The sequence below is a fragment of the Varanus komodoensis genome, unplaced genomic scaffold (assembly GCF_004798865.1).
Source record: "Varanus komodoensis strain SLA01 unplaced genomic scaffold, ASM479886v1 scaffold57, whole genome shotgun sequence".
In the NCBI taxonomy this organism is placed as follows: domain Eukaryota; kingdom Metazoa; phylum Chordata; class Lepidosauria; order Squamata; family Varanidae; genus Varanus; species Varanus komodoensis.
In genome coordinates, this window is record NW_025336182.1 from 1,410,573 (window position 1) to 1,432,008 (window position 21,436).

Genomic DNA, 21,436 nt, shown 5'->3' on the forward strand with positions numbered 1-21,436 from the left:
GTACGTGCCGCCCCCTTGCCGCCCTTCTCCTGGGAGCGGGTCCTGCGTTGCGCTGCCTCCCCCACCAGGCTGGTGGCGAGCCCACAGCTCCCAAGCCCCAAGAAGCATGCGGGGGGGGGTCGCCTTCCCAGACGCCCACCCCCTTCAGTTTCGCCTGTGCCTCTTCTGCTCCCGCAGGTGACGGAGATCGGCAAGGACGTCCTCGGCCTGCGAATTAGCCCCCTGCAGTTCCGCTGAAGCCGCTCCTCGGCTCGCGCATCCCATCAGCGGCTCCTTCCCCTTTGGGCTCCTCCTCCCCCGTCAGCCGGCCTGCCGTGCGCCCCGGGCAGGCAGTGCTGGGTCGCTCCCCCTCCGCCCCTGGCATTCCCACAAGAACAGGAGTCACTCCGGGCGCCCGCTGCCTTCCAGGGGCACAGCCCAGCTCGAGACTGCGAGACACGGCAGGCCATGCAAGGCGAGGAGCGACCCGCGGGAACAGGGGAGGCCCGGGGGGTCCCTGGAGCAGAGAGCCGACAGGCTCCGAAGCCCACGGTGTTTCTGTATCCCCCCCAAAGCACCTCTCCCTTGTACTTCCTTGTATCGCTCGGTCAGACAATAAAGTGGCATTGCTACACGGACCAGACCGGCTGCGTTTGGTCCAATCCGAGCGGCAGCGCCCAGGCGTGGGACCCAGGATGCGGCACCCGGGATGGGGGGCAGTCCAAGGCACGATCACACGGTCCAAAGGTCTGAACCGGGGCTGCCACACCAGACAGCCCATTCTGGAAGAAAGCGTTTCAGACGAGCCCGGTGTTGGGAAACTGGAGGACACTCTGAAGGGAGCAGGAGTCACGAAGGCCAGAGCACGGCAGAGCAGGGTCCCGGCAGAAGTGCAGGGGCCCCAAACCGGGAGCCCTTCAGCCAGCCGGGAGGACCTGCATTGCCCAGGTCTGATTCGGCTCTTCTCCCCAGAGGAGGGGCTCCCAGGCGGAGCTCTTGACAGCCCCAGTGGCTGCGGGAGGCCAGGGTGGTGGAGGGATTGGCGGGGCGGGGGGTCCTTTGCAGAGGTGCCCAGGGCAGATGTGCGGGCTCTCAGCTGGAGGGGCCCTGTTTGAATAGGAGGCACCTGGAGCTCTGCATGGACATTTGGTCATCCGTGGGGTCTTCCCCGTGTCCTGCCCCCTCATTCCCCGGAGGGGGCCTCAGCTGTGCTCCCCCCAGAAACGCTCGTCCCCCAATGCCTCCGATGTCTCGGGCCGGAGCAAGGCTGCCTTAGAGCCCCGCCTGTCTCGCCTCCTGCCACCTCCGCTGCTCTTACCTCTGCTGCTGCTGCTGCTTTTTGCTGCTCTCGGAGCCTCGGGGAAGCCCGCGTTCTCCGGCCCTCTAACCTGCAGCGGACGTGCTGCCCACTCCGCTGCCATCCCCGTTTCTGGGCCAGCGCCTCTCTCCTTCCCCACACTTCCCTGCATGGCTTGCCGCCCTCCACCTTCTGCCCTGGTGTGGTTGGCTTGCAGGGAACAGCCTGGGAACTGTTTTGATCGGGCCTCTCTCCCGGGGTCTCTGGCACTGTCCAGGTCAGTGTTGGGGCACAGATACTCGTCCAGACCCTCCCCAGAGCCAACCCTCCACCCTGGGCAGGAGCAAAAGAGCAAGCAGTGCTGTGGATTCTGGCCTACAAGCCAGTTCCAGGAAATCTCTTCCTCCGGGAGCAGTTTTCTGTGACACTCGTGAGTCTTCACGGCTCCGTCGAGGTCTCCACCAAACAATTTCAAACAGACCCAGTTCTGCTCTTTCCGGAGAGATCATTCCCTGGGAGAAGGAACAGGCAGAGCAGCGCCTGGCCAGTGCCCCTCGCTGGAGTGGCAGTCGGGGATCCACGCGCAAGACCTCACCGTCCCCTGAAGGAAGCACGAGCGGCTGGCTGGCTCGGGCCACACCAGCGCCCCCTCCCCACTTGGGGCCGGGGGAAAGCGTGTTCTGGGCCCCCAGCAGCTGGCCTGGGCCTCCGGCCAGTTGCAGGAGGGAGTGGCTGGTTCGTGAGCTATCCCTGCCCCCTCCCACTCACGAGGACCCTGGAGAGACTCGCTTGCAGGGGAGGCTTCACTCCCAGCTTCGCAGGTCCTCTCGGTTCAGGTGGCCCAGCCAGGGTGGCTTGCTGACACCCTGCTGACACAGGGTTTGCACAGGACGACAACCCACAACGGCTTACACAGTGGGCTATCATTCTCCCTTTTTGTTCTGTTTAAACTATAAAAATTCATAGAATCATAGAATAAAAGAGCTGGAAGGAGCCCAGAAGGCCATGGGGTCCAGCCCCTTCCTGTTGCTGGACACTAAGTTACACCATCCCACTCAGAGGGCTGCCCAGTTTCTTCTTAGAAACACAGAGACAGAGTGAGTCAGAAGGGGTCTCCCGGCCATCTAGTGTGACGCCCAGCACTAGCCAGCTCCGCTCATGACATGCCCACCATGTGCACGTCTAGTCTGTCCTTGACCACCCACACCGATGGGGCCTCAACCACCTCCCGTGGGGCCTCAACCACCTCTCGTGGAAGCCCATTCCACACCCTCGGGGTCCTGACTGTCAGGAAGTGCTTCCTGCATCAAAATGGAACCTGGGTTCCCTGAGCTTTGCTCCGTTGGGGCGCATCCCGCCTTCCTCTGCCGGGGAGAACAGGTCTAGTGCGCCCACAACTGGAGTATTGTGCTCAGCTCACCAAAGCACCCAGCCAGAGTAAAAGTGGGGGCTCATGAAAGCGGCGGGGAAGCAGGGAGGGGCCCTGGGAACGCGGGAGAGGCAGTGGCAAGGATGCAAGAGCTGCCTGGTGCCCCGTCGCAGACGCTGGACTCCTCATTCCTCAGTCGCCGAGCACAGCCTCCTCCCAGTGGCGTCTCCACAGCGGGCCAGGAAGAGCTCCTGCAGCAAAGTTAGAGTCCGGTCGAAGGCAGGGACCCTCAGAGCTGTTGGGGGCAGGACAGCCCCTTCTCCCCCAAGATGGGTGATGCCAGGCCGCCAGTCTGGGACCCCCTCTCTCCCCTGCCTCCCAGCAATTCATGTCTTTCAAGATCAGGGCGAGGAGAGGGTGGGGGTTAGGGATGTCCTTGGCCCAAACTCCTCTTCGCGATAAACCTGCTGCATGAAATACCTGCTCCCCCTGGTGCCGGGGCATCCCTCAGCCAGCCAGTGCTTTCGTTCACCCTCCCCTGCCTTCTAAGAGCTCTGCTCCCATCAAACCACCAACACGCAGTCAGTGCAGCCGTCTAAGTGGCCACCCGCCACCTCCACAAGGCGCACAGAGACAGGGCCCGCTTACTTTGCAGGAAGCCTTGGCGGGATGGCTGGGATCGGCTCTGCTTTTCACCAGGCCAGCCCTGCTGGAACACACAAAAGGGGGGTTTGCTGTCAACAAGTAGAGCCTTGCTGAAATTCAAGTAGAGCACATCCAGCCCCCCCTGCCCCCCAGGAAGCGGTGCTCAGAGAGGGCGGGCTGCAGCGGCGTGCAAGGCGCTTCCAGGAACTGAGGCTCACTTTGAGAGGAACGTGGCTAACCGAGAAGCCATGAGGAGCCTCGGCACACACTGCCTCTTGCTCATCGCTTGTCTTCTAGCCGGTAAGTCTTGCTTGCACCTCTTTCTCAGAGGAAGTTTCGAAGAGAACTACGGCGTGACGACTGGGCGGGGGGCTCCTGGGGGCCGTAAGTGCCTTCTCCTGAGGCGCAGGTGCTCTTTCAAACTCAGAGTGGCTTCCCTCTTCCTGCTCCTCCTGCTTGGAGCTGCAGGCCTGGAGTCGTGGACCTTCTGCACAGCTGAAGGGATGCTCCTGGGTGTCCGACGCAGGTCGGGGCAGGGTCCTTGGTGTGCTGGCTCCATCCTCTGCAGCGCCCTTCCAGCCGAGGCCAGGCTTGGGCCTGCGATACTTTGGCCTGGGCGTTTGTGGGACACCTTCCTTTCTCAGGCAAGCATTTCCAGAGGGGCAGTGAAATGGCAGCCGCTGTTTGCCGAGTTGTTTTTACTGGTTTTGGTTTTTTGGTCTTTGGTGTCTTACATCACACTCTGGTCTACAAGGAGAAAACCTTGGAAATGAAAGTAGCTACATTTTACCAGAATTAGGTCACTAATGAAGGAAAATTAAGTCCTGAGTATTAATTGGCTCCAGTTTCCAAGATACAGCTTCAGGTCAAAATTGCATCAAAATAATTCAAAATTACAAGGTGGGTGTGCGATGACGCTCCATAGCTTTTCTGCAAAATGTGATATAGCAATGAGAATGGTGCCATTTATCTTTTTACTGACACCAGTAACATAACTTTCCATTTATGTATTGGTTTTTCATGTAGCATTTTCATGGCAAGCTCTAACATCAGATTAAACGAGAAGGTTCCATCTTTATTCGGTATCTAAACTGCTCTTTTTGGCTTTTCTCTTGTGAACCGCAGTAGGATCATTCCTGGAGAGATTCCAGCAGTACTCGGCACGCATGGACGGACTCCCTTTCCCGTGGGATCTTTTCTCCATGCCTGCGATGTCCTGGTGGACTCTCTCCCCACGCTCATCACTCACTGCCCCACAGTTCAAAGGGAAGGAGTCCAAATGTGAGTGTAAGAAGTGAATTTTCAGTGACATGTTTGCACCAAGTGCTTTACGGGACGTGAGCAAATTTTCCACGTGTTGTTCATAGCCGTCTGCCTTGCTGTTCCCGAGAAACTCCAGCTGTGATTGGCGGGCTCCTTCCTCACCATCGGGACTGCGAAAGGCATGGCCTTTTCTTCTGCTTCAGCCAGTGGCAGAGAAGGTGCTCGTGGAAAGCAGCCAGAGGGAGGGGCCCAGCGCTTGTCCTGGTCCCCTCTTTCGCATCCCAAGTATAGGTGGCGTGCACTTTGAGACGCAAATGTAACCTCGCCACAAGCGTAGCGGAAGTTATCTGCGTTGCTTGCACAATTTGGCGGCTTTGCGGTTTCTGAGGGAAAATACCATGCGACTGATCCTTGGAGATGTTAGGCAACAACACGGGGCAGGGCTGGGACCTCCGACCCTGCTCCTCTGTGCATCTCTGAGGGCGCACGCCAGCTCCCCCCCCCCCCCGAAATGCTGCAGTGGGGAGCACCCCGGACAGCCCCAGCCACCACAAGGACAGGCTGGGCCCTCCCCTCCCCTCCCCCACCCACCCGCCACATGGTGGACATGAAGAATGTACCTAAAGGCGGGTGGATCGGGCCCAGGGTGCCTCTAGTCCAGCATTCCCTTCACACTGTGGCACTGTGGCTACCATGAGAAACACCCAAGCCGGGCCGAACTGCCGCAGCACTCTCTTGCCCATGCTCCCCGGCACCTGTCTCTGCCCCTGGAGGCTGCCCACGGCTACCTGGACCAGCAGCCACAGCTAGTCCTCCCCATGCGGGTGTCCAATCCCCTTCTGAAGCTATCGGGACTGGGGGCCGGTGCAGCTTCTTGTGACAATGAGTTCCACAGCTCAAGTCTGCTGTCTGAAGACGACCTTCCCTGGACGCATCCGGACTCTCCGCCCAGCCAGCCCCATGAAGTGACCTCTTTGAGGTCTAGGGTTTTTCTTTGGGGGGGGGTCTCCTTCTGTAGACCCGGCATGATCTCGAGCACCTCCGTCAGGCCTGCCCTTTCTCTCCACTTGGCTAAGCCAAGCAGCGCCAGCTGTCGAGCCGTTCCTTGCAGGGCAGCCGCTGCCCCCACCACGGAAGGCTTCCGTGGCCTTCCCTGCCCCTCCTCAGCTCCGCGATGCCCTTTTGCAGGGCCCCCGCCAGAGCTCTGCACCATCTTCAGAGCTGCGCCACACATTCGTAGAAGGGGAATTGGATCCGGACAGGTTGCTTTCCCTTCTCTAATTCTGCCAGTATGGCTGCTGACCTTTTTCTCCACCTCCAGTTCCCTTTTGTGGTCATTGACAGAGTCTCAGTTTCAATTTGTGAGGAGGAAATAAACACTCGGGTCTGTGGGAAAGATCAGCCGCTTGAACCTCTGCGGCTTTATTGATCGGTGGCCCAGTACCTGCAGTCACTAACAATAATACATTACCAGGTAGAGCCAAACTGAACTACCAAATCATACAGACACTTTCATAACCTGCTAGTCACGTACACCAGTGCAGAGTGTAAGTTTTCAGATAATCTTAGTACAAGAGCATCTTGATGCATTTAGGCATGACATAATGTTAGCTCTTTGTAAGCCGCCCAGAGACTTTTTTAGTAATTGTGATGGCATACAAAAAACTTAAATAAATAAATAAGCTGTCGGAAATACTGGTAACTATAGGATGGGAAGCATGACTGGTTGCCGGATTGACCGGTCAGTCTGGCAAATGCTTGCCAGTTCAGGTCAGGTGGGTCTGCCTGCTTAAACAAGTGAATGTGTCCGGTGGAGGAAGCACTCGGGAAGCCTGGTGTGACAACCACACTCAGCAGGCGCTTGCCTGCGTGGGACTAGATGTTTAGGGGCCCTTTCAGAAACAAATGGACACCCTTGTTTCAGTGTTTCTGCTGCTGATGAGGCCACAGGTATTTCATGAGGCTTCTCAGTCTAGCTAAGAATGCCAAGGAAACAGCCACGCTAAACAGTGACCTGGCTTGAAAAGCTGGTGCTTTGTGAGAAAGAAGTGCAGCTTTGATTTTATAACACAAAGGCACATATAAGCAAGAGGACCTATCTGAAATTTTCCTGCATGCATTACTTCAGGGATGATGAGCAGGGGTGTTGTGAGCTGGGAAATCCAAATGCAGCATCACGTGAAACATGACCCGCCCTTGCCCTGAGCTACAGGTGGGTTCCAGGGAGAGTCTTTTCAGGATTAGGGTTAAATAATATTAGTACTTGCACAGGATGCAGGGGCATTTCTAGGCATTTCTATGCAGTGAAATGCTCAGCTGCTGATAGCGGTATGGGGCAAGACTGAAGGCACTGGGTTTTTTCAGCCTGGAGTCTCAGGGGATCCGTTGGTGACATACGCCCTTTCAGAAACAAATGGACACCATGGTTCAGTTTTTCACAGGCGTTTCCTCACTAACAATATTAGCCTCCAGCAGCTTCTCAGTCTAGCTAAGAACGGCGTCTTCTTAAGGCAGCAGCCACGCTTGGGTCCTGACATGTTGGAGCAGAGTGTGGACGTGTGTCCTGGCGTAGAGCAGGGGGCCGGGACTGAGGCGATCCGGGTTCCAGCCCCTGCTTGGCCATGGGGCCGACTGGGTGACTTGGGCCGGGCACAGCCTCTCAGCCCACCCTCCCTCACAGGGTTGTTGTTCTGGGAATAAGATGGAGAGCAGCAGGGGGAGACTTCCGGTTTGGGTCATGGCGGAGTGGCGGTGAATGGCAGGCACTCTCGCCATCACGCTGATGTTTGTTCGACAGAGAGCCGTGGGAGGGCTCATCTAAGCTCCGTCGGGGCAAAGATAGATTGTCCGGGCTCTCTTCTAATTGTGCGGCACGGCGGCTCTGTATTTATTGGAAGAGATCCGGGCTTTTCTCAATCGGACAACACAGGGGAGAGATAAAGCTCCCTACAAGCCACCAACAGCCGGATAATAAGCATAGTTAATTAGCTGAAAGTTCATCGGTCTGCTGGGTAAGCATTTTTATCTTGCTTTTTCTCTATATCGCCCGTGAAAGAGCAACACAGCTTCTAATTTGGCATAAAGAAGAAAGGAGAAGCCCTTTGCTGGAGGGAGGAATCCCCCCCCCCCACCACGGAGTTTTAAGCAGCAACTGATTTGGGGGAGAGGAGTGGAAGTTCTTTTTGAAAGTTTGAGGCTTGAGAGAAAGACCTTTTTTCTCTAACCTCCCCAAGGGCGAAGAATCAGAAAAAATAATTATTTTGAAATAAAGTGATAGAAGATAAAAATTACACTGATTGGCCATTGTCTCTCTCCTTTTCTTGGACTCTTGCCAAAAACAACTGGACTTTTGCCAAATTGAAACACGTCATTTTCTCTGTTGGACAAAGGATGGTACAGAAAGAGTGCTCTTTGATGCCACCCGGTGGCTATTTGGATTATAGCAAGTATTTTTACTCTAGCCTATATTTTTTCTGCTGCTGTCTTGTAATCTTTGGTGAAAATTATTACCACTATGGAAGAGCTAAAGACGACACTCCTGACAATACAGGAATCCTTAACAGCTTTGCAAATATCCCAAGAGGCGATGTTAATACAACAGGAAATCTTTTCAATTGAACAAAAAGAATATTTTGACAAACTTGATATTTCTTTTAAGGAGGCTTTGGTAGATGTACAACCTAATATTGAACAGAATATACAAAAATACAACAAGCATATGAAAAAGTTGAAATCGTGGATAAAGAAACAAAATTAGCAAAGCCAATAAATAAACTATCAGGGGATTCACTTGTTATATTAGAGAGAGAGAATCGATTCTGGCTATCAAAAGAAGGAACATTTCTTACTGGAAAAAAAGAAGGAGGGATAGATCCCGAATTAACTACATATTATTGTGAGGAAGAAGAAACAGTGAAGATTGATTTGCAGCAAGAAATATAGTCATTGGAAATGAATATTGATTTACAACAAGTGCTACACCTACTGAAAACAAAGCAAGAAATAGTGAATATTGATTTGCAACAAGAAATACAGACATTGAAGAATACTGATTCACAACAAGCACTACAGCTACTGAAAACAAAGGAAGAGAGATGGGGCAGGGGTGTAAAGAAGAAATGAGAGGATTTCTTATCTTAAAAAGGAATGATTTAAATGGGTTGGCATGTTTATATGTGGTATGGAAAGGCTAAGTTACATGATTCTTTTGTTCTTAAGTTACTATACTAGAAAATTATTAATGTTGGTGTAGGAAAAGTTGTACTAAGAAGGTTTTTTTCTTTTCTTTTTTTAACCCATGGAAGCTTCTCTGTATTTAAATGCATTGAATTCTGAAGGGATTATAAGATATGATCTAAATTGAGCTAAGAAATATAAGAACAGGGAGCTGGTCTTTGTTGGTGACATAAGAGGCAGGTACAATCAAGATATGTTAAAGATGATAAAGAGTGGGGCTTTTATAAGGAAATAGCATTTGATTAAGTGATGTTTAAGTTAGATGAAACACTAGCAACTTAGTAGTAAGAAAATTTGTATAAAATCTATTATAGGTAGTAGTTGTCGCCAAATAGATTAGCTAAGATGTTTCTAAAGATGTTAAATGGATGTTGTGTGTTTAAACATAAATTGGGTATTTTTATTATACAGAGTAGAGGAAGTGGTACAAAAATTCCTAGTTTCTTAAACCGGAAATTTCTTTTTTAGTAGGTATTATATTGAAACATTAGAAAATAAGAAATGTATTTGATTTTACTTGTAATCTTTGTGGTAAGGAGTCTATCTGTTCAATACTGGAAAAATGAAGAATTATCCTTCAACGAAATTATTGAAATGGTCAGACTGAATTTACCAGTGATGCAGAAATTGATGGATTGACTTTATCACTGAAGGAGAAAGAAGATATCAACTTCTATCAAACTTGGGATCTTTTTTATTATTGGCTGGAGAAACGGGACTTGGTTTAGAGTTAAAGGAGTTTTTAAGTTATTATAAATGGATTTGAATATGACTATAGAATGTGAAAAGATATATAGTAGGGGGCTGACCCAGTATGTCCGATGTATTTGATGATTGATGTTTTTAGTATTAGTTTAAAATTTTTAATAAAAATCTAAAAAAAAAAAAAAAGATGCAGAGCATCAGGGAGAGAATTAGGTAAGCCACTCAGAGTTCTTTAAACAGAAATCTAGTAAGTGACTAGAGCAGTGTCTCTTGGCATGCCCTGAGCAGTCGTCACGAGCCCTGCTCTGCACATATGACTGGAACTGACTGCTTGCAGGAGTGTATTACTATCAGCAACAAGTGTGGTAGACAACAGTGGTAACAGCAGTGCTATTTCTGGCTCCCTCAGAAACTTCCGGGGGGAACATCATGGCGGTCCTGGGAGGCTCTGCAACTTTCCAGGTGGAGACGGCGAAAGAATTTACGCTGATTTCCTGGACTAGGAGCCTTGGAAGAAAAGGAACTGAAATTCTTGCCTATCTGAAACCCAAACCGCCGTGCGAGGCCACTATTATCATCCCAGCGTTTTCCAAGCGAATGAATGTCTCCGCGGACTGCAAGCAGCTGCACATCCACGAGCTCCGTCGAACTGACTCTGGGCTATACACAGCACAAACACAGCTGCAGGGACAGCAAGAACCACTGAGGCAGACCTTCCAGCTGGGGGTTTTCAGTAAGTGCTGCAGCTAGCAGGGGAGGCGGGGGAACCTTCCTCGGGCTCCCCTCCCGCCTCTCCCAGTCCCCATAGGGCCAGCAAGGCCTCCAGAGGGGCGGGCAGGGCAGTGCACCGTTTTCTGGGAGCTTCCGCGGCCTCCACGGGGAGCCTCTGCCCACGGGCCACCACCCCGCTGGCTTGGGCCTGCCAGGAGGGCCACCGCCCGGCACATGCGCACGGCCCTGGCAGCGGGATCGATGGCGCCCTCTGAGGCGGAGGTGGCTAAAGAGCCCCCCCCCACTCGCTCGTGCGCTGTGGGGCAGGAGGGAAGGAGGCAGAGGCACTGCCAGGGCGCCCCCCCCCCCCATTCCCTGGCACACCCTCTCCCGGTTGCATTTGCATCTTTCCATGCCACCAGCGAGTCAGGTGCTCCGAGTTTGGAGCTGCGGACTTCCCAAGGTTGGAGCCGAGCCTCGGAACAGCCCTGCGGCTGCCTACATGTGCTGCCCACGAGAAATCGTGGCAGGTCGGACAAAAAAGCCACGCAATGTCTGGCGTGCTGCCTGGCATATGGCGGGAGCTGCCAGGCGCGTTTGGACAGAAGGTGCATAGCACGGCAGGCATGTCATGAGTGGAGCCGGCTGGAGCCGGGGTCAGACTAGATGGCCGGAAGCCCTTTGGCGAAGCGAGTGGGCGGGGCAGAGACGGAGCAGGAGCTGGAGCCTCTCTGCTCCTGCACTGGGCCCTTCTGTGCAATCGTTCGCTCTCCTGCGCCTTAGTGTGCTCTCTGTATGCTCCCCCCGCCCCCATGCGCAGAGCGTTTGTCGGAGGCTGACTTGCTTCTCCGCTGCGAGGGACACGAGAACAGCACTTGGCTGCTGAGCTGCTCCACGCAGGAGCGGGACGAAGGTGTGGAATTCAGCTGGGCCCCCACCAGCAGCAGTGTTCCCGCCCCTGGGAATCCCCTCCTCATCCGGCACGGGCCACAGGACCCCGATCTGAACGTCACCTGCACCGCACGGAACCCGCTCGGCCCCGCATCCAGGACAGCATCCCTAGCACAGCTTTGCACCGGTAAGTTTTCCTGTGCTCAAAAGAGACCGTGGAGGGAAGGCTGCGCCCCCGCCTGGCTCGGAAGGGCCCACTCTGCCCCGTTCCGCAGCTGATCAGACCAGCGTTGCCTGGGGGTGCAGCTGGGGGGCCAGGCCAGGAAAACGGGGGATTGGGAAGGTGGGAGCAGCCATGCAGCCGGGGGCTCCGCTGCAACGTGGCCGTGGAGAGGGCTGAGCATGTGCAGGACGCTGTGGGGGGTAGAAACGTGCACAAAGCATTGGAAGGGGTGTGCGGTGCAGAAACGGAGTGCAACTGAACCTCATTGCTGTTGGCATTTCCAAAAACTATTCTGCGTCTTCACATCAAAGGCAAGGCAAAATAGCTCCGCTGGCCCTCTTATTCAGCCCCCTCTCTGACCAATTTGATTTCCCAAGGCAGTTGCTCACATGTGTAGCACTGAGGACTAGAAACATGCACTGTTAAGGGATTGCTCAAAGTGTGCAGGTGCTGAATTCTTAGCCCACTCACATACTGCACTTGTATGAGGTGGGCAGAGAAGACCCCACCCTGACAAGAAATCTGCCTGGCGGGGAGCGGCACTGGGGTCGCCGGAGGAGTTCGGAGCTCTCCGCACGGCTTTGCCTGCCGCCTGCATCCTTCTGACCTGCGCGCTTGCTCTCTGCCCATCAGCTCAAGCTGAGTGCACAACGGCGAGGCCTGTGACGGAGTCTGCCTGGGAGAATGGTGAGCCCCAGCCCGTTCGTCTTGTTTGTCCCCCTGCCTTGTGCCTCGTGCCCAGAGGCACCGGCTGCGGAGCAGGGGAGGCGGCGCACAGCCGGGTGAGGCGCGTGCCGCGGGCCCCCCTCGCCTGCAGGAGGGCCGGAGGAGGGCGGGAGGGCCAGTTCCTGGGCCCACGTGTCGGGCGGGAGGCGTGTTCCCTTCCCAAGCTCGGTGGCGTGTCGCACGTGAGCCTCCGCGAAAGTGTCCCTGGCCACCATTCCACCCTGATCCCGCGGGGTGGGGCGGGAAGAGGGGGTGCGACAACGAGCCCCGTGATGCGGGGTGGCGGGGGGTGGCGGCCCCATGAGGGACTTCCTCCACAGCACAACGCTGCTGACCAAGGCGGCCCGTGGGCCAAAGACCATCCGAGGGGCCCCGGTGGGCCTCGCCACGGTCACCCCGCCGGCCTTCTGCTCCCTCGGGAGCCGGCGCACCGCTGCGCTCCAGCAGGCTGCCCCACTGCGCCGCGCACACGCTCAGATGGGGCAGGCTGGGAAGGGCCAGCCGGCCTTCCGAGGAGCAGCGCCCGCAGGCTCCCGAGAACCCTGCGTCTTGTGGGAGGCTCTGTCCGGTTCGCTCGTTTCATGCACCTTCCTTTGAGCCTCAGACCGAGAGAAAGTGGGGCAGGTACATCTGAAGATGAAATTCTTCTGCGATGCTGTTGCTCCTGTGTGCCTTTAAGCCATCTCCAATTTGTGGCAGCCCAATGATGGATCACTGCCTTGTGGTGGCGAAGGGGCTTGCGTAGCTCAATGAAGCTGAGATATGCCATGCAGGGCCCCCCCAAGACGGACAGGCCATAGCAGAGAGCTCTGACAAACCTGATCCACTGGAGAAGGAAATGGCAACCCGCTCTGGTATCTTTGCCATGAAAACCCCACGGACAGTACCAAAAGGCAAAGAGATATGATGCCGGAAGATGAGCCCCTCAGGTCGGAAGGTGTCCAATATGCTCCTGGGGAAGAGCAGAGGGCTAGTACTAGTAGCACCAGAAAGAATGAAGCGACTGGGTCAAAGCCGAAAGGACACTCAGTTGCCGATGTATCTGGTGGTGAAAGGAAAGTCTGTAGCACTTTTACTGCGTCGTCCTTTAATATTTTGAATAGCTCAGCTGGAATACTGTCTCCTCCACTAGCTTTGTTGTTGCTCAGACTTCTACCTGAGTGACCTAGTGCTTTCCCCTACTTTCTTCAACTTAAGCCTAAATTTTGCAACAAGAAGCTCATGATCTGAGCCACAGTCAGCTCCTGGTCTGGTTTTTACTGACTGTACAGAGCAAAGATCTATACTCCATAGGAACCTGGAATGTAAGATCCATGAATCAAGGCAAGCTGGACGTGGTCAAACAAGAGATGACAAGACTGAACATCGACATCTTAGGAATCAGTGAACTAAAATGGACAGGAATGGGTGAATTTAATTCAGGTGACCATCAGGTATACTACTGCGGGCAAGAATCCCTCAGAAGAAATGGAGTAGCCTTCATAGTCAATAAAAGAGTAGGAAAAGCAGTACTGGGATACAATCTCCAAAATGACCGAATGATCTCAGTTCGAATCCAAGGCAAACCATTCAATATCACAGGAGTCCAAGTTTCTGCCCCAACCACTGGTGCTGAAGAGGCTGAAGTTGACCAGTTCTATGAAGGCCTACAAGAATTCTAAAATTAACCTTCTAGAAATAACACCAAAAGATGATGTCTGTATCATCATGGGGGATTGGAGTGCTAAAGTAGGAAGCCAAGAGATAACTGGAATAACAGGCAAGTTTGGCCTTGGAGTACAAAATGAAGCAGGGCACAGGCTGGCAGAATTTTGTCAAGAGAACACGATGGTCATAGCAAACACTCTTTTCCAACAACCCAAGAGACGATTCTACACATGGACATCACCAGATGGTCATCACAGAAATCAGATTGACTATGTGCTCTGCAGCCAAAGATGGAGACGCTCTGTACCATGGGTCCTCAAAGCCCCCTGAGATCTGCGGGAGAGGCCCTTCTCCGGGAACCCTCCGTGAAAGAAATTAGGAGGGTAGGTACTCAGAGGAGGGCTTTCTCTGTGGTGGCGCCCAATCTATGGAATGTGCTCCCCAGAGAGGTCCGCCTGGCGCCGTCGTTATTTGTTTTTTGGCGCCAGGCGAAGACCTTTTTATTTAAACATCATTTTAATTGTTAATATTATTTGCTTATTTTATCTGGCCAGGGTGACTTATTTTATATTGTTAATTTGTTGTATGTATTATATTTTAATTTTATGTTGTGAGCCGCCCCGAGGCTTCGGCGAATGGGGCGGCATAGAAATGTTTTAATAAATTAAATAAATAAATAAATAAATAAATAAAGTACGGCCCATGGGCTGGATCCGGCCCGCCATGCCCATTTAACTGGTTCTCCCCAGAGGTTTTGCACTCTCTGCGTGTGCGCGTGCTGCTTGCTTGCGCAGAGATCAGTTTGGATTTGCTCAGAGAAAATGATCTCTTCGCGAGCAAGCCGGTGCCTTGCCTTGTGTGTGCACGGTGGCAGCTTGCTCACGGGGAGATCGTTTTGGACTCACTCAGAGAAAGCTATCTTCACTCGAGCAAGCGGCTGCCTCGCCCTGCCCCACGCAAGCGCACCCCCCCCCCAGCTGGCACCGCCCTGGCAGCCTGCACCCACCGCCAGCGCCTTCCGACTGGCCCCCTGATGGAAAAGTTCGAGGACCCCTGCTCTGTACAGTCAGTACAAACCAGACCAGGAGCTGACTGTGGCTCAGATCATGAGCTTCTTGTTGCAAAATTTAGGCTTAAGTTGAAGAAAGTAGGGGAAAGCACTAGGCCACTCAGGTAGGAGTCTGAGCAACAACAAAGCAACAACAAAGACAGTATTCCAGCTGAGCTATTCAAAATCTTAAAAGACGATGCAGTAAAAGTGCTACACTCAATATGCCAGCAAATTTGGAAAACTCAGCAGTAGCCGCAGGATTGGAAAAGGTCAGTTTACATTCCAATCCCAAAGAAGGGCAATGCCAAGGAATGTTCAAACTACCGCACCACTGCACTCATTTCACGTGCTAGCAAAGTTATGCTCAAAATCCTACAAGCTAGGCTCCAGCAGTATGTGGACCGAGAACTACCAGAAGTACAGGCAGGATTTCGAAGAGGGAAAGGAACTAGAGATCAAATTGCCAACATACGCTGGATCATGGAGAAAGCTAGGGAGTTCCAGAAAATCATCTACTTCTGCTTCATTGACTATGCTAAAGCCTTTGATTGTGTGGATCACAACAAATTGTGGCAAGTTCTTAAAGAGATGGGAGTACCTGACCATCGTATTTGTCTCTTGAGAAACCTGCATGCGGGTCAAGAAGCAACTGAGAACTGGACATGGAACAACTGACTGGTTCAAAATTGAGAAAGGAGTTCGGCAAAGCTGTATACTGTCACCCTGCCTATTTAACCTATACGCAGAGCACATCGTGAGAAAGGCAGGGCTAGATGAATCACAAGCTGGAATTAAGATTGCCAGGAGAAATATCAACAACCTCAGATATGCAGATGATACCACTCTAATGGCAGAAAGTGAAGAGGAAACTAAAGAGCCTCTTGATACAGGTGAAGGAGGAGAGTGCAAAAGTTGGCTTGAAACCCAACATTAAGAAAACTAAGATCATGGGATCCGGTCCTATCACTTCCTGGCAAACAGATGGGGAAGAAATGGAGGTAGTGACAGATTTTATTTTCCTGGCCTCCAAGATCACTGCAGATGGGGACTGCAGCCAAGAAATTAAAAGACGCTTGTTCCTGGGGGGGAAGCTATGGCAAATCTAGACAGCATACTAAAAAGCAGAGACATCACCCTGCCAACAAAAGTACGTATAGTCAAGGCCCAGTTGCAACGTATGGCTGTGAAAGTTGGACCATAAGGAAGGCTGAGCGCCAAAGGATTGAGGCCTTTGAATTGTGGTGCTGGAGGAAACTCCTGCGAGTCCCTTGGACTGCAAGGCGATCAAACCGGTCAGTCCTAGAGGAGATCAACCCTGACTGCTCTTTAGAAGGCCAGATCCTGAAGATGAAACTCAAATACTTTGGCCACCTAATGAGAAGGAAGGACTCCCTGGAGAAGAGCCTTAGCTGGGAACAATAGATGGCAAAAGAAGAAGGGGACGGCAGAGGATGAGGTGGCTAGATGGAGTCACTGAGGCAGTTGGTGTGAGCTTAGGTGGACTCCAGGGGATGGTGGAGGACAGGAGGGCCTGGAGGAATGTTGTCCATGGGGTCAGGTGGGTTGGGTGCGACCTCCCAACTAGCAACAACAACGAGTGAAAGTCCTCCAGAGCATCCTACGCATGAGAGCCCTGCTGAGCCCCACTTCCTGAAGGAAGTCCACCGTCTCTTCTCTGGTCTCCCTTCTCTTCCTCTGCCTTCGGCTTTCCCTGGCTTGGTCGTCTTCTCCAGGGAGTCTTGCCTGCTCACGACATCTCCAAAGTATGGCAGTCTCAGCTTTGTCATGTTTGCGTCCAGAGAAAGTTCTGTCCTGATTTGGGCCAGGATCCCCTTGTTTGCCTTCCTGTTTGACCAGGGAACTCACAAAGCTGTCCCCAGCACCACGACTTTCTTCCCGTCAGCTTTCCTCATGCCCATGCACAGAAATCAGGAAAATGAGAGCCTGGATGCTCTTGGCCTTGGTCTCCAGTGAAACATTCTCTTTTCTACTTACTTCCTTGCTGCCCTTCCAAGTCCCGTTCGAACTTCTGGGCTGCAGCCTCCCTTTGAAGGGATGACTGGGCCAAGGCATGCAAGATCGTTCACAATTCAAATTTCTTCATTGTTGACTGTAAAGTTCTGTCATGCTTCCATAGCCATGATGTTTGTTTGATTAATGTTCAGCTGCAATCCTGCTTTCGCACTTCCTCTTTCACTTTGATCTGGAGTCATCCCTGCGAGTAAGATGGCATCGTCTGCGTGTCCTCAATTATCGATGTGTCTTCTTTCAACTTTCCTCCTTCCTCGGATTCGAATCCAGCTTTTCTTATAATACGTTCCGCAAACAGATCGAACAAGGAAAAGTGCACCCACCCGTGTCTGATGCCTTTGCCTGTGGGGGACCCCTCGCTCTCTCCACAGGCTTTGCCCTCGCTGTGGCGCCTGTGGCCCGCGATCTCTTTCGGGACCACCCGTGGCTTCTCGTGATCCACACAGCCAGAGGCTTTGCTGCAGTCCGCAAAGCAGAGACCGCTCTTCTTCCGAAACGCTTCGGTGTCTGCGCGTCCAACCTGCCTTGCCTGGGGTTCTGAGTGCCCCTTCCTCTCCAGAATCCAGCTTGGATGCCCGGCGTCTCCTGCTCCAGGCAGGGGGAACCTCTTTGCTGCGGCACCGTGAACGTCGCTTTGCTCGCGCAGGAAGTTAGTGCAATGGCTGCTGCGCTCTTTTGCCTCTCCTTTCCCGGGACTGGAAAGGATACGGCTTGTTTCCACTCTGCGGGCCCGTTTTGTTTCTATATTTGTTGGCGACCTCGCGACGGGATCTGGGTGGATTCAGTCTGCAGGAACGAGTGCCCTCCAGAATGGCCCGGCCGGCGCAGCTGCTCGGCTCTTGTAAATGCATGGTTGAGCTCCCTTTCTGGAGTCCTTCCATCTCCGATTTGGCCTTTCCTTCTCGTGCTTCGCAGGGCTCTCAGTGCAAGGAGGACTCGGAGTGGGTTGCCACTGATCTCCCTGCCCCGAGGGCCACAGAGTGCTTGAGCGTCCCTTCTGTTGTCGTTCTGCGAAGGATCCTCTCCCCCGCCCCCATTAGAGAGATCCATTCTCTTCTGCGGGTGTGCCCGTTCCCCCTGAAGAGGGGGTGCATCCAGCCCGGCGGGGCCCCCGCTTTGCCCGTTCCACCTTGGGGTCCCTGCAAGGACCCTGGCCCGGGGAGGGAGCCTGGCCTCCTGGCAGCATGGCCCTCGCCTTCTCTCACGCTCCCAGAGCCCCTCGCCACGTTCAGGTGTGTACCCAGAAGGGGCCTTCCTGAAATACTGGGTGAGACCCCATCGTTGGGCGTGACATTTTATGAGCTCAGTTATTTGTGCCATAATGTATGGACATTCTGGAGCTGTTGGCAATATGTTTGGCTTATGTTTATTGTGTGTGTCTTTGGGTGCACTTGTTGTGTTTTATGGGTCTATGAGATCCAATAATACGCTGATAGAACAAAGTGGCGCAGCAGGGAGAGGGCTGGTGCGCTGCAGTTCGGACGCATGTTTCACGAGCTGCGTCCTCCAGAGCAGTGGCGTGTGCCCTGGGCCGATGCTCGCCTTCTGTGTCTGCACGTCCACCTGGTGTGTTTGCGCAGCTTCATCTGCTTGCTGTGGTAAAGGCAGCTTGCCTGTAATCCGAAACGTGTTTGTGAACAAACTAGAGGGAGTGCAGGGAGAAGAGTCTCATCCCATCCATTTTATCTGCCTGGGAACTCACAGAAGTGTAGAGTTGGAAGGGGCCAGCAGGCCATCGGGTCCAACCCCCTCCTGGTGCAGGACGCTGGTTTGCACCACCCCACTCAGAGGGCTGCCCAGGTTCTTTCTGAATGCCTCCAGTGCGGGAGAGCCCCCCCACCTCTCCAGGCGGCTGGTCCCACTGGGATATTTTCCTGATGTCCAGCCTGAATCTGGGGTGTCACAGCTTGACTTGACTATTCTGTGTCCTACATTCTGGGATCAGCGAGAAGAGATCTTGGCCTTCCTTTGTGGCAGCCTTTGGGGTCCTTATAGAGGGATGCCATGTCCCCCTCAGTCTTCTCTTCTCAAGGCTGAACATGCCCAGTGTCATCAGCACATTGATGGCATCTCAGCCCGTACCTCCGGATGACTCCCCAGTGGTTTCATGTGAATGTGAAAGAACATGGGGGATAGAATTGAGCCCTGCAGAGTCCCACGGCATAGCCGCCACGGCACAGAGCAACAATCCCCTGGCATCTCCTTCTAAATGTGGCCAGTCAAGGAGGAGCGGAACTCCTGCAAAGCAGTGCCCATACTCCCGACTTGACCAACCTGTCCAGAAGGGAGCCATGGTCAATGGTGTCAAAAGCTGCTGAGAGGCCCAGGAGAACCCAGAGGGGCGCACTCCCCATTTCTCTCCCAGAGGGGCCATTCCACAGCGTGACCAAGGCAGTCTCTGGTCCAGGAAGAGGCCTGAAACCTGAATGACACGGATCTGGATAGCCCGTTGCATGCAAGATGCCCGACCACCACCCGCTCAAGCCTTGCCCAGGCAGGGATGCTGCATCCACATCCTCTGGTCCAGGGGGCCTTTTCCAGGAGGGGCCCAATCGCAGCCCCTCTTACAAAAGCGTTGGCAGCCTCCCGGGCCCCGGTGCCAGTCCCTTCTGCAGCTCTGCTGGGGAGCCGCGGGGGGGCCAGGGTCGCGCTCATGTGTGGTGGGCCGGCTTGACCGGGCTCCTCGGCCACATCCTCAGGCCACAGGGACTGCAGCGCATCCAACAGTGCTAGACCAGACGGTGCTCTGGCCACCTCTGGATTTAACTGGGGTGCGACATCCCCTTCCCCGTGCCCTGCTGATGGCCCCCAGCGCCAGCTTGCGGCCCCCAGACCTCCAGCTTGTTCCCCCAAAAAGGGAAATGGGGCTGGAGAGAAGGACGGTTCGTGCCACAGAGAAGGAACCCCATTCTAGGGCATCCTGGGAAGCGGCGGCTGCGCTTTCGGCCTCCTCTGCGGGACTCTCTAGGAGGGAGCGGGCCGCTCTGTGCAGTGTGCACCATGGAGCTCATTCCTAGAGCGGCCTCCCTTGTGAAGGGCTGGGGAGACGAGTGCCCGACTGCCGGGCCCCACCAGCCCTCTGGCCGCCCCGTCTTGGGCCAGCGGCAGTGTCTGGGGCGCCTCCAGGGGCAGCCCCACGTAGGACACGCTGCAGCGGTCGGAGCAGGAGGCTCCGAGAACGCCCCACCTCGCCCTCCCGTCGAGGGTATCGGTGGAAGAAGCACGGCTGGTGTGCCCCCCCTGGGCCCCCCAGCCCCATCCTGCAGAGCCAGCCCTGGGGCCCATTCAACTTTCCCGCCTCCGGGGGGGGCTCCTGCCCGGCTCGATCACCTGCCCCCTTCCCACTGAAGGTCTGTTCAGTCACTGCACCTGTTCCCGCCCCACCACCAAAGCACTGCAGGCGGTTCACATGGTCCATGAAAACAGGTGCTAACGATGCGGGGCTGAGGGTGGGCCCCCCCGGCCACAGCTGGAGCCCCCACCGCTCCCCGCAGCCCCCGATCCACCAGGCCCGTTTCTGGCCAGGGGGCCTGGGGACTCTTCTCCTTGCCCGGACCCTGCGCCAAGGCCAAGGCTGAGCGAGAAACCTGGCGGGTCCAGGCCCAGAAATGCGCTTGGCAAGCAGCTTGTCCTCGTGGGGGCTGAGACGCGGCCTCTCTTTTTCACAGGTGCTACTGCGGATCCTTCCCTTGGCATTGGCGTTACTGTTGCGGCCCTGCTTGCAGCCAAGGTGACCATCGCTGCTGGCGTCTTCACCAAATGGCCCTGTAGCAGCAAGAAGAGGGATGCCCGCCAGCGGGCCCCTTCCCTGCCTTAGGAGAGATGAGGCCAAGAAGGCCCCCTGCCGAGAGACCCTTCCTTGCCTGAGCCAATCACCGCCCACCTTTCCACCAGCCACCACGAGCTTCCATCACCTCAAGCACCGGTGGGCCTGTTTCTCATTTGATTTCTATTGTTACCTGAAACACATTCACAACACTTAGGCTAACCACTTAGCCAGAAATCTGCAGCCACGTTGCACTTCCTGTCCAGGAGGGAGCGGGGAGGCATGGGGACCCCTGTGTGAACTGCTGGGCAGGATGACTGGAGGTCAAAGAGGGTCGATGAGAAGCATCTTTGGAGCCTGGGACCAGTTGGGATCCGGGTGAAGCCTCAGTAAAAGTAGCAAATTGCATTATAAATTACTGGTAGGTGAGAAACATAGAGGGGTGTGAATAATTCAGAGATAATCAACAGACACAGGAGAAAGGGGAGTCTCTGGATAAATACAGAGTTTTCTGTAAACTAACAAATAGAACAAAGAATAATGGGGAAATGAATTTACTTTGTATCCGGACAACATGTTATGACATAGGGTATATAATGTATGTTCTCTGTACCTCTTTCGAGACTCTGATTTGGGAAGCATTTCCCCTTTGTCTCTGCTTATTCTATAGTGCACCAGAATAAAACTGCTATTAGCTCTAAGTCTCGTCTCAGGCTCTCTTTGGCTCTGGGTCTGGGGTCCACCCAGGGTTCGCCCCAGCTGTTAACTGGTTTCAGTCCGGTAACACTATCCTGCCCTGTAGCCAGAGCAATCCGGGTGGTTTACAAGTAACTTGTCCTCACTGAGCCAGTGCAGTGTAACGGCTGAGAGTGCAGGACTGGGACTCAGAAGATCCG

General features: G+C 54.1%; 2 protein-coding genes across 3 annotated transcripts in view; both read left to right on the forward strand.

Moving 5' to 3' along the window:
- The window catches only part of COPA (COPI coat complex subunit alpha), a 37,933-nt gene extending 37,316 nt beyond the window's left edge, over positions 1–617 (forward strand). For both annotated transcript variants that reach the window (XM_044449132.1, XM_044449133.1), the window contains exon 33: positions 178–617. In XM_044449132.1, coding sequence (XP_044305067.1) covers positions 178–237 — 60 coding nt within the window. In that variant the 3' untranslated portion in view covers positions 238–617. The remainder of the gene's footprint in view (positions 1–177) is intronic.
- A 2,906-nt stretch (positions 618–3,523) lies between these two features.
- On the forward strand, positions 3,524–21,241 carry LY9 (lymphocyte antigen 9). Its single transcript, XM_044449281.1, has 5 exons — positions 3,524–3,590; positions 9,904–10,227; positions 11,026–11,283; positions 11,953–12,006; positions 20,443–21,241. Exons 1-5 carry the CDS (start codon positions 3,539–3,541, stop codon positions 20,589–20,591), a joined length of 837 nt encoding a protein of 278 aa, XP_044305216.1. The 5' UTR covers positions 3,524–3,538; the 3' UTR covers positions 20,592–21,241.
- Positions 21,242–21,436: the final 195 nt, after the last annotated feature.